The following is a 12253-nucleotide window of genomic DNA, read 5'->3' on the forward strand; positions in this document are numbered from 1 at the left end:
CTTTCCTCGATCCCTTCTTAAAACAAGAAGGGATCGAGCTTTTTGCAGTGTCAGCTCCCACACTGTGGAACGTTTTGCCTGATTCTATCTGGTCTGCGACTAGCCTTCCCACTGTCTTTTTACCCAAGCCTTTGGCTGAGTGAGTCACCTGTTTTGAGCTTTTATAGACCCCTTCACATCACTTTCAACCAAGAAAATTGTGCCAAAACAGTCCATTGAAATATGCTAACCGGTGTTTACAGGCTATAGTGTTTGTGATGTTTTGCCTCCAGTTAAGCCCCGCCCCTCAAAAATATCAGTTTTTTTTTTTTTTTTTTACAAAGTGTGAAGGGGTCTATTTGTATTTATTATCTTATCCTGTTAAGCACTTTGGTTGCCCATAGGCTTTTTAAATGTGCTACATAAATAAAAGTGACATTGACATAGCTACATTTGTAATAATGTGTTTCTATGCTTCTTTAACTAACCTATCCAGTTCATGGAGTCAGTGGTGAAAGTTGTGACATCCAGAGCAGAATAATCAGAACAAGCCAGAAACTTTTGACAGAATGCAGCTGTCAGCATCTGTTGCACTAATCTTCATGTCGCCTGGAAGCCAACTTGAACTCCCCCCGCCCACTGTTTGTGGGGGAAAGCTAGTCTGGGGTCGCTTCGTCAGGAGTTGATTATGTACCAGCAAAGATCTGCCGGGTCAATAGAATCATTTGGGTGGGTGTAACAGCGATGTAGCAAGCTACGTCATGTGAGTGGTTGGGTCGAATTTGTTTAGAACAAAATGACTCTGATTGATTTGAGGGCTATATTATATTGCACGCAGAGCTATTCTTTTTCACTGTGTTGAAACACACCCATTATGAAATCCAAATGGTGCGTTACCCGACTCATATTCTATATTAAGCCCGGCTATGACATGAGTACTGACCAACAGTGACACTACCTCCTCCCACATACATTTACATTTTACACTAAAACTCTGTAAGTATTTTAGTTTTGAGCATTTTTGGCCCCACTGCTTGTCTGTTGTTGGGTTTATTTTTGCTTTTTTGCTGCCACACTGAGATCAGTCATCAACAGCCTGTATTTAGCTTCTCTTTTGAGAACAAATCCAACATGATGCTCAGCTGACTTGGCTCAAGATGGTAACATGACTCTGAGCTAGGGATGTGCCGAGGAGTCGAGTGTGCACAATGAATGTTGTTTTTTTAAGTTTTTAAATTCCTGTCCAACCAAATATTTCACTACTGCAAAGCCTAATCAGACCGACATGCTGTATTAGTGAGATTTGTGCGACGTGTTGCAGGTGCGGCAGAGCTCTTGGCCACGGAACAACGACGTTTTCCTCATTCTCTTTACTCCTGTAATTATATTTAATTATGATTATGTTTGAAGAGGCTACGGCAGTTTGTTCTGTGGTTGGGGCTGACGTTTGTTGAGCCACAGAACATTCATATATTATGCAGAAGGAAGAAAGCTAAGATGTTCAGCTGTTGGACAAAATATTCATCACTTGGACATGGGGCTGGAAGATTCTGGACCATAGACTGTTCAAAGATGGACGACGGCTCGTCAGCTCCTCTAAAGTGAAGCCAAAGCAAGTAGAGTGACTAAATAAGTAAAAGTCAACATTTCTTTGTAACTGGTAGACCAGAGCGCAGTGTTAATCAAATGAAAACACAAGTGAGTCATCGATATCGTAGCTCAATGTTATCGTTCTGCCCGGGCGTTGTATTCCCTGGAAACTAGCACCAGTGTGGCCACTGCAAGAGAGTGGAGACGCATTGTCCATATTTATATACAGTCTATGCTCTGGACAAACATGACTGAGTCTGCTCTTCGAATTAAGATGATAATTTACTAATATGATTTGGGATTGACACCATCTTCCACAACCACATGCATGACAGTTGGCTTGATGCAAAAGAGTTGTGTATAAATAAAAGTGCATGATGCTCTAAACTAAAGACACTAACAGCCTCTCACTTGACTTTGTTCTTTGTTGGTTACTAAGCGTGTCAGGGATGAAACAATCCATCCACTCATTCAAAAGAAGTATTTGTTGCATCAACTCCTGTCAACACTGTTTTTTTTTTTTTTTTTTTATGGGGCATTTTATTGTCCAGAAGAGGATAGTTAAATCAAACATAACGTGGCAAAACAGCTAAAAAGCTTCAACAGCCTGTTCTGTTTTGTACTTTCTCTCTGTGGATCTCTGTTCCCTGAGAGGTCACGGCGACCTGATATTGGTCCATTCCAACAAACTGCTGCACCTGCAGATTTTAAAGCGCTGATCTTGTCCCTGCGTTTTGTGCTTGCTCGTGGTTTGTTTCCAGATAATTGATTTGATTGCGTCAGCCCACAAACTGTCTGATCAAGTCCAGTTTTGGATGTTGGAGGTTTCTTGACTGAAGTCATTCTGGTTCCTTGACTTATTAACTTTGTGTCTAAACTTCACTGTGACAATGCAGATTCAAACTGGAGTGGATCATGCTGCCTTTTGATTTGAAACCATTATTTGAGTCTATGAAAAAAGGGGCCTGTTTCTGTTTCTTATTGTGTGGGGGTTTGCATGAATAGTCTTACTAATGCTATCAAAGTTCCCCGTCAAAGATTCCCTTTGAAGATGGCCGAGAGAAACTCTGGAGTCTTTTGCTGATACACAACTTCCCAGGCTTTCTCGTGCTCTCTGAATTAACTTCAAGTCCCGGCGACAACACACACACTCGCACGGTCACACACCAACCATCTGGCAGCAATTGCACAAAGCGGAAACGCACATGTTAGAATATATCATTGTGGGACTTGTTTGTGTCTCTGTGTGTTTTCCTGGGTGCACACACAATAGGCTCTATTTGTGTGAAAATGCCTGCGGCTGCAAAATTTGGCCTCGGACACCAATCCACAAGTCTGCATTTAGGGCCTCAAACATCAGCTGCTGTTTCCTTTTCCTTCATTCCTAGAGGCAACTCTGCCTTCCATGTGTCCGATGAACGTCATGCAGCTCCATGAAAAAGATCTTTGTGTCTGACAGAATGACATTAAATGATATTTATTTCCCTTTACATCAGCCTCCAGTTGTCTTTTAATGCTAAAGGTTGTGTTGTCACTGGTGAAGCTGCAGTTGGGAGTAAAGTCAGAGCTCTCTCCCTGGTTGGTGGTTTAGTCTGGGCGTTTGGAGTCTTTATTCTGGGGCTTGCACAGTCAGACTATAATTTACCCTTTTGCATTTACTGTTTATATTCCACTGAAGCTTTCTATAGAGGCAGAGCATCCTTGACGTCACAGCCCAGTCTCTCCAGTCATCTCCACCAAGCAGGATTCTACCCCAGAGGGCTGCATTCCTGATCACAGTTTAAGATATTTGTTTAGTCCTTCAACGGATAATGGGAAGATAATAAATAGGGGTGGAAAAAATATCGACTTGGCAACATACTGCGATTTTGTTACAATATCAATTGTAAAAGGTAAAGTAAAAGTCATGTTTTGGGACGATCGTGAATGACTTCCACACCCATTTTTCACTGTCATTTGATTTACTTATATACAACTTCTATTTTAAGCTGTACTTAAAATTTCTCAGTGAGCTTTGTAGAATATTACAATATATCACAATATCATAATATCACAAGAATGTATCGTATCATGACTCAAATACCGTGATACGTATCGTATCGTGAAGTATGTATATGCACCAATCAGGCATGGGGGGGGGGGGTCTGATCTAGGTGGCTGGCACATGTCCATATATATAAAAGATCAACACATATTGCAAAAAGGCATGTGTACCTGTACAGTGCACACAAACTGGATTCAATTAAATCTTCATCAAAGGCATCATTTTTGCTCACTTTAATGCTACGATACGTCAGTCAACACTGGGAAGGGAAAACAATAACTGTCTGTCATCTGTTCCATTTCAAAGGACCTGTTATTTTATTATGCTTTGGATTACAATAACTTCCTCTAGAACCAATGCACATACTGTTACCATCAGTTTGGAGGACTGCATCTAGTTGGGAACTTTAGTTTATTTTGAGTCAGTCCCACATGCCTTCAACGTGCCTAAAATTCCGACTAGTTTGCCAAATGTCTGTTAGTCTGTAGTCCTGAACAAATCCACCATCTCCTCCCATCTGATTAAAGACAAAAAACTGCACAGTGCCCAGTTTGTCGTACGTTTTATTTTGCTCATTTTAAAATTAAGAGGGTGGGGGGGGGGGCATTTTTCTCAAGAATCTGAAGAACAACTGGGCCTGGTGCCCTAGGCAGAGCATGTCAGAACAAACCAATTATTAAGCTTTGTTGTTGTAAGGGAATTGCATTTTGGGCCAAAAGATCTCCAGCTCTGCTGCCAAGAAATGTCTTTAAGGAAGCATTTTAAATTTTTCCCATTTAACAATATATTCCTTAATGAAATGTCAATGTTTCAAGCTAGAGCAGGTTTGTGATTTAATTTTAATGAGTGATTTGTTCACAGAAGCGTTTAGTGCGTTTGAGGTGTTTCGATGCTCTTCACTCACTCTTCACCTTCATATTATTCCCTCTATATCCCAATTTTGTCTTTTTCTCTGTCCGTCTCCAATGTCCAGTCATTTGTGCCCCCCCCCCCTTTCTTTTCTCTTCACTTCCCTCGGTTTGCATCTTTTCTTTCTTTCACCGTCTGAGCCTGAATCTCTCCCTCTCTGTGCATAGCTGTATATGGCATTGAAAAAGAGAGAGTTCCACAGCTGGACGCTCTGGTCTTGGCTAATGGAAGCAGACTTGTCTCTTTGTGTAAATATTTGTGCAAAGGAGTTATAGATGGTCCCACGCATTCAAGGTGGAGTCCCACTCCACTCCAGGCCACATTAGGGCAAGGAATGGTGCTGAGAGTTTTGACATAAGATAAGATGATTGGACGTGACACGACACAGTAAAGACATATGATGGATGTCGTGGTCGAGGTGATGCTACATGTCTAAGTAACATCCACACGAATGAATAAAGGTACAAAAGTTTCCAAGCAGAACACTAATCTGTCACGAGACGGTTTAAATGTTATTGGCTTCTCTCGTCAGTGGTCATAATGTTGTGGCTGATTGGTGTACATTGACAGGAGTTAATCTCATTTTCTGTTTGTCTTTGTTATTTCTGAACAGGCGCAGAGCAGTGACCTCCCTCTCAAGCATGTAGACACCATGGTGAGTTTCTTTTTTTATTTTTCTCTCAGCTCCACTCATTTCATTTGCTTACATTACTGGAGCTGAAGGAGACGATGAATCGGCCTGTGTAAAACCAGCCGACACATCAGATGACATCAGAGTTTAATTCTAGATAGACTGCAGAGTCTGCAGAAAGGATACGTTTGGTGTTTATTTTTTTTTATTTTTTTGTGTTACATAGCAGTTTGGACTGGGTTTGGTGGATTATGAATCTAATTCATGCACTTTTTTAAAAAAACTATCCTTCATAAAACGTTCACATCAAACACATGTTGGTTCCACGTGATAACTGACTAATGCAAGTCTTATCAGAAAACACGGCTAAAAGTTAAAACATAAGTCAAGGTCAGATTTGTTTCCTCGCCGCTCTGGGTCACATTCTCTGTGATTTTCAATCCAAAGTCAACATTTAAGAAAAGTTATACACATATACGTACGCACATGGGAAAAAATGTGGTTGTGAAAATACAATTGTGGTTAGTGTGTGGAGAAGGTTTGTCAGTGTTTTAATGAGAAGTCAAATGTTTGGGACAGGTTAAATTTGGAACCGCACATGACACACACTTCCAAATATGTTTTGAGGAAGGGAAATTGTTTAATATGATTTTCTATAATCCTATGCTGAATGATTCATTTGTGTACATGGACACAAACACACACACATAAGGTCATTTGCAGCTATTCTGAAAGAAGCTCTTTAGTAAAGGTGCAATGGTGAACGAAACAGGTCGACCCATCGGGTTTTATTGGTGCTGTAATGTCTCTGTGTGCCACCCCTGTGTTGGTGGACGACATGGACATTACTCCCAGACTCCACATGGAGCGCAGGGTAATGACAGGTTTCATATTACAGTTTTAGAAATACTGACGACATTTTAATAAAATACTTCATGTTGTCAGTAACTCTGGAGTGACGGCTCCAATGTCATGTCAACAACACACACACAAATTAGAGTCCAGATGTTTGCTTTGGACTGGCTGGGTTCTATTTGTCTGTGACACAACTTCCTGTGAGTTTTATTTTGTCTGAGAAAGGAAGGATCGAGTAACCAATTTAGAGTTACCACCCAAAGCCAAGTGCCCACTTTCCCCACAAGGACCAAAAATAAACACGTACACTAGTGCGCCTTTTTTTTGTGTGTGTGTGTGTATGTGTGTGGCTACTTTCGTTGGCATTTCCTCCGTCATTCCTCATTTTTCTTCCACGGTTGAGCCGCTTGACGTGCAGAAGAGCACATCAAGCTCGTGACCTTCATGCGAGTTCGTCTCTTTAGCGCATCTCATCTCACGAGCTTTGGCTGCTTTTTTTTTCTGCCCACCTCGAACGAACGGAGGCATCCTCCCTGTGATGAGTGAGTGTGATGAAATGACACATACTGTACGGTCACATGTCTGTATAGTGTTGCGTGTGTCGGAGTGAACATGCAGGAGAGTGTGACTCTGCTGCAGCTGCTGCTGTCTGGTCATGGATGTTTGGTGTGTGGTTACACGGTGACGTCCGGGGGACGTTTGGCCACGCCTCATCGCCTCGGAGCATCGAAAAGATTCGTCTCATGACTACATGAGCTTCTCTTGCGTCACTGCATCAGCTTCTACCTCAGCTTGGTTTGTTTACTCTTGTTTACTCTTGGTTGGTAGAGTTTGACCATTCCAGCTCTACCATAAATGTGCTCGGGACAAACACTAGCACCTTCAGAAGTGATATTTCATGAACCAATACTCGGATTTAAACTTTCAGACACATTTGTTTGTTCATGTCTTTTTTATGCCACCGCCTGTGCACAAAGCAAAAACTTTTGGGTCGGACGTGACCTCAGACCATCAGTCCTAAGAACCTCCACCAGCAGTCAGCTGACTTTTCTCTGTTTATGTGTACAAACATGCCTCCGTTCCCACATGTTTTTTCAAAGAGACGGAAAGCGCGAGCGATCTAGATCCGTACACAGATGAGTAAGAGACGTCGGAGGGAAAAGTTGAATATGAGGGGAGAGATAACGCGGTGGGAGGTTAGAACAAGAGGGGGGAGGGTGGCCGGCGTAGACGGAGAAGGAGGGAGAGGAAAGGGAGAGCAGAGGAGCGGACAGAAGGACGAGGCGAGGAGCGCCGTGGAGGAGTCTGGTTTGAGCTGGAGCATGCAGCGGCCCACTGGAGACAGCTGCCGAAAATAGAGCCCTTGTGTGCTTTTTTTTTTTTTTTTCTTCTTCTTCTTCTACTCTTGGGCTGTCAGAGAAAAAGGGGCAAGGTTTCTTAGAGGGAACTTCAGAGCCGGACACAGCGCAGTGAGGGACAGAGGGAGCTCGGCAGAGATGAACCGAGAAGGGTCTTTAAGGAGGCGGCTCTCCTCTCTGAGGGGGGCATGGCGATGGAGTACGGGCTACCTTTTCAGGAAGGTAGGACACAAAAGGATGAATGGATGGATGGATGGATGGATGGATGGATGGATGGATGGATGGATGGAAAGAGAGATTTATTCAGTCAGACCTCTCCCTTTTCTCATCGGCGCTCCTTTTTGTTTTTCTTTGTCACTGTAAATTTTCTCTCACGGACTTTTACCAGCCCCCAACGTATTTTTTTTTGCCTTCCCTCCTTCCCTCCTTCCCTCCTTCCCTCCTTTGCTCTTTCTCAGATGGTTAATTTGTATGGCCCGCTTGTAAAGTCAACCTCCCCAGATGGTTTTCATCTGGAAACAGGGCCTGCAGGACCCCCCAGTCCAGTTCCCACCTCCTCCTCCCCCGTCCTCCCCCCTCCTCCTCCTTCTCAACCACCACCTTGACTCACCCCCCAAATGTTCTCAAAGCTGGAGACATCTTAGAATGAAGTCTCAGTGGTGTTTAGAGGCTACGGCTGGGAAGCTGATGGGCGCACGAGAAACGTTATGAATCCACGCTCTGTTCTGCGTAATTGTTTTTGCAGTAGCGATGTGAAATCCAACCATGAGGCAACACTTATCTTGTGATTCGCTGTAATCCGCTGCCATGGAGCGCACTCCTTTCAAAACTGGTACTCGATGTCTCTGAGGTTTTTTCAGTGACAAAAACATCAAGTGAAAGTTATTGTCTCATTACTGACCATGGCTTCGTTGCAGGGCTTTTATTTATCCAGATGGTTGCACTTTCGCTTAAATCGTGCGACAGTTAAAATCCGCAACACAACAATTTGAAAAAGAAAAAAAAAGAAAGAACAACTGTGAATTAACTGCAATGTTTGCAAGTCTTAATCAAGACTTCTTTGGTTGCGTGCTGGTCACAGGCTTTGCCCTCACCACTCAAAAAAACAAAACCCTCAGATGTTGTGATTGTCTTACGTTGGTCCTATAAGGGGACACCGAGCGCTCCAGCCCTCGTCTCGCTCCGGGTCCCTCTCCTGACCCTCTCTTTTGGGCCATTTCTTACTCATTCATCTCTGTCCTTCTCTGGAGAGCCGCCGCTCTTTACGGCCTCCTTGAACATGTTGAAACGTTTAGGCCAAAGTGCAGACAGAAAAAGGGGGGATTTGGTGTGTGTCACCTCGGTTGGGCGACGGATTAATGTGAACACTGGCCGTGTAGGACAGAACAAATAAACAGAACGCAGAATCAGTGACCGGGTCCTGGCCACGCTGGGAACCAGAGTGGAACATGTTTGTGTAAATACTGCAAGTGAATGCACTTAATTGTGGTGTTTTGCAACTTCTGTCTGAAACCGTTTCTCTGATCAAAGATCAAACTGCAAGTGTCTGTGTCATTTTTACAGACAGATTGATTGTCTCTGCAGAATAAATCCAAAACAGGTCCGGCTAGTATCAGACATCACCCTCATCAGGCTCGTTTCCCCAGCATGAAGGAGGTTCTAGACGTCTGGCTACCTTCGTTTAAACAGATTATGAAGGATAATCATGTCTGCTCTCGTTTATGTGATGTGTCTTCAGTGGATGTGGAGAAAGCTTTTACTTTACGGGGTTTAACTCTTAATTTTCTCTCATCATGTGAGGCGTCTCTGCCGTTACGTAAGCTGCTGCTGTTTGGTTGCCTTGGTGCAGTGGTACTGTGGTAAAAATGAACACACAGCTTCCTCATCAAATGATGTTGAAAAAGGAGGAGAACTTATGTTATGAACGGAACCAGGCGGGTTCCCTGGACATAACGTTGTCTGCTGTATTCAGTCTGCATCTGGCAGCGCTGGGTCACCACAATGTCTTTCAGATTTTTAACCATATGCACTACAGGCCAGAAGTTTGGAGGCAACTTCAACTTTCTGTTCACATGCCTTTCTTAGAAACCAGCAGGAGTTTCTCAGTTTTCCTCAGTTTACCTTTAGTTGTACACATTAATGTTACCAGATCATCGCTGAATAAATGTCAGAAAAGAAGAAGGGCTTAGTTTTAGGGTCGAGAAGTTTTGCAAGACTCACAACTTCAGTGCAAAAGTAGAAAAACACAAAACACAGTTTGCAATATTCACTTTAACTCTTTGTCTTCTGAGAGTCTTCATATAAATATCTGTTGTGGAACGAATGCCTCGTATATGTCATGATGTTGTTAAAGTCAGAGGAGGAAACTATGAAGAAAGAAAAACTCAAAAACCTGATAGTTACAGTAAAAATGTCTCCTGATAATTTTCTCTTTATAGAATAATCATGTTTATTTTGATGCAAATTCCAATGAAACTATGATCTGTTATGTACAAACCAAACCTTTGGCCTGTTGTGTACTTTCACACAGCACTGTGCAGTATTTGTAGTCAACAGACGTGTCTGTAGTAGGAATATGACAACTCAAATTAACTTTAAAATGCTACCCACCCATGTCTCGCCTAGTACATCGTTGCATAAATACTTTCTAGCTCCACCTTTCCTTCTGAGTCCAACTTACAATTTTATCCGCACCATTTGAGCTACAGGGCATATTAACAGAGCACTTTGTCAATGTAAATCACATACTTGTGAGTATTTAGCGACTAAATATTACCCCCATCATTTTACAAACTAAACACAAAACACAATTTTTAGAAATCTTACTTTTTTTGAGGGAAAACTGGCTGCACATTTGTTCGTTCTGAGCGATAATAACACCTCCCAGACAGTCAGCTGTTGGGTGAGCGGAGCAGGTCAGAGCTTATCCAGTGAAGTCAGCTGCGCCTCCTGACACTGGTGGTGGTTAGCGAGCCGGTCTGATCTAATGGATGATGATGGATAACAGCACCCCCACCCCCCACCGCCTCCCTCCTGTGTACATGTGACCCGAGCACCACAGGGCAGTGAAAAAGTCCACATGCCCTCGGACCCCCCTGGGCTCGAGCTGGTTTAAGAGGGGGAGGCGAGGCATGCCAGGCATGGTGGAGCCAAACACAGTCAATCACCTTCAGCCACACTTCCTCTCTGCTCTGAAACCACATTAACACAATATCAGGGTAGAAGAGACCAGTGACCCCAAGGTGCATTACACACTTTGTGCAAAGGGCAAAAGAAAAAGTGGAGCAATAATCTGATTTTATTATTAATCCTTGTGCATATTTGAAGACATTTTTTAACGCTGCTCCTTAGGTTAGCAGCGTTCATTAGTCTTAGTTTTCTGTCATCATCATTACCTTCATGAGCCTGAAACACCTTAACGGCCTCACAGCTAAAGACGATTCAGATTTAATGCATGATTCTTAACTTTAACAGTGACAAATCAACATCACAACAATCGGTGCAACAGTTGGTTATAGGGATTTGTACTTGGTGAAGCGTAATGTCAGCAGCATCCAGTTGTTGTTGGACTTTGTGTTTCTTTTTTTTTTTTTTTACTGAAAAGTCTTTTTGGATGTTAAGAAACATGGTGTTGGACGACTGTTTGACAAAGACCTGATGTTCTTCTTTGTGTTTTACAGGGTTCAACAAAATCCACAAAGAGCATGGAGTCAAGGCGCAGGCCATCAAGGTACTCCTCCTTTCCTTTCCTTTCCTTTCCTTTCCTTTCCTTTCCTTTCCTTTCCTTTCCTTTCCTTTCCTTTCCTTTCCTTTCCCTTTTCCTTTTCCTTTGCCACATTTCCCATAAAAGGCTTCATCCAGCTCTTCAGTCTGTACATGTTGAGTTATTTTAGGAGTTAATCCCCAACTGTTCTCTCCAAAAGTTTAGCTGGATAATGAATGAGGGCAAACAAATATTAATCTAAATTTAATCTGCGCTCTGTCACATCCACCTTGAGATCCTGAGAAGAATCTGAAAACGAGAAGTTAAGACGTAACACGATATTTGCGGGTTTTTACCGTTGGAATCAGTTAGGCCACATGCCCCCCTCCGCCCCCCACCTGCCGTTGACCTGGACCCCACGCTGCTTTGTTGGACAAAAAAGCTATTTGGTGTCGACCCCTCTCACCGCGGGCCAGTCACAGATGTCAGTTGTGTAATTAATGTGTAAAACCTGACACCAAAACAGTTCGTGCTGATGCGTCGTGCTGAGCTTGAATGACAGTTTGGTGTCAACCGGCTGATGTGAGGCAACTAAAAACCTTTAACAGCACATTTACAGCACGTGTGATTCCAGCCATGTAAGTTCAAAAGTGCATAACAGTGCAGTTGTATGACAGTTAGATAATGCTGACAATACGCTGGCTCATTGACATTTTTCAGACACACTCAGTTGATCGGTGGCTTAACACACAGCAGCTTAACACATGCAGACTGATGAAACACAAGCAAATTAATAAAACTTCGTCATCAGTTTGACAACACAAGCCTCTTATCATGATATGAATCTGGTGACTGATTCAGAGAAAATAAATCCTTCTGCACGTCACACTAATTAGAAATGAAGAAACCCCTCAGTCCCTGTTAACTGTTCATCCTTTATCCTTATTTTGCTGTCAGTATCATTTGATAGTGGATTCTAATCGGCTCGCTTCTCTGACTGCAGACATTTTAATGTGAACAAATTCAACTGTGCAACTGTACGACAGCTGTTACACTTCTGTCCATCGCTGCATAAAACCTGCCCAGATTAATCAGTTTTCATCATAATCATAATCTAGTTCCCAGCAGAGTGGCCTGATCCACGGCACCACATAACGAAATAAAACTGCAAAGAAAATGCGGAA

The 12253-nt window shown here is 42.8% G+C and overlaps 1 protein-coding gene across 17 annotated transcripts in view; it reads left to right on the forward strand.

Moving 5' to 3' along the window:
• Positions 1-12253, forward strand: part of tns1b (tensin 1b) — a 160424-nt gene that overhangs the window by 102806 nt on the left and 45365 nt on the right. For 15 of the 17 annotated variants that reach the window (XM_047600628.1, XM_047600631.1, XM_047600640.1 and 12 more), the window contains 2 exons: positions 5136-5177; positions 11047-11096. In XM_047600628.1, the coding sequence (XP_047456584.1) occupies positions 5136-5177; positions 11047-11096 (92 nt within the window). Of the gene's footprint in view, positions 1-5135; positions 5178-7259; positions 7589-11046; positions 11097-12253 lie in introns of those variants that run through there. The other 2 variants (XM_047600638.1, XM_047600639.1) reach the window with 2 other exon arrangements.

This window comes from Mugil cephalus, chromosome 12 (assembly GCF_022458985.1).
Source record: "Mugil cephalus isolate CIBA_MC_2020 chromosome 12, CIBA_Mcephalus_1.1, whole genome shotgun sequence".
In the NCBI taxonomy this organism is placed as follows: Eukaryota; Metazoa; Chordata; class Actinopteri; order Mugiliformes; family Mugilidae; genus Mugil; species Mugil cephalus.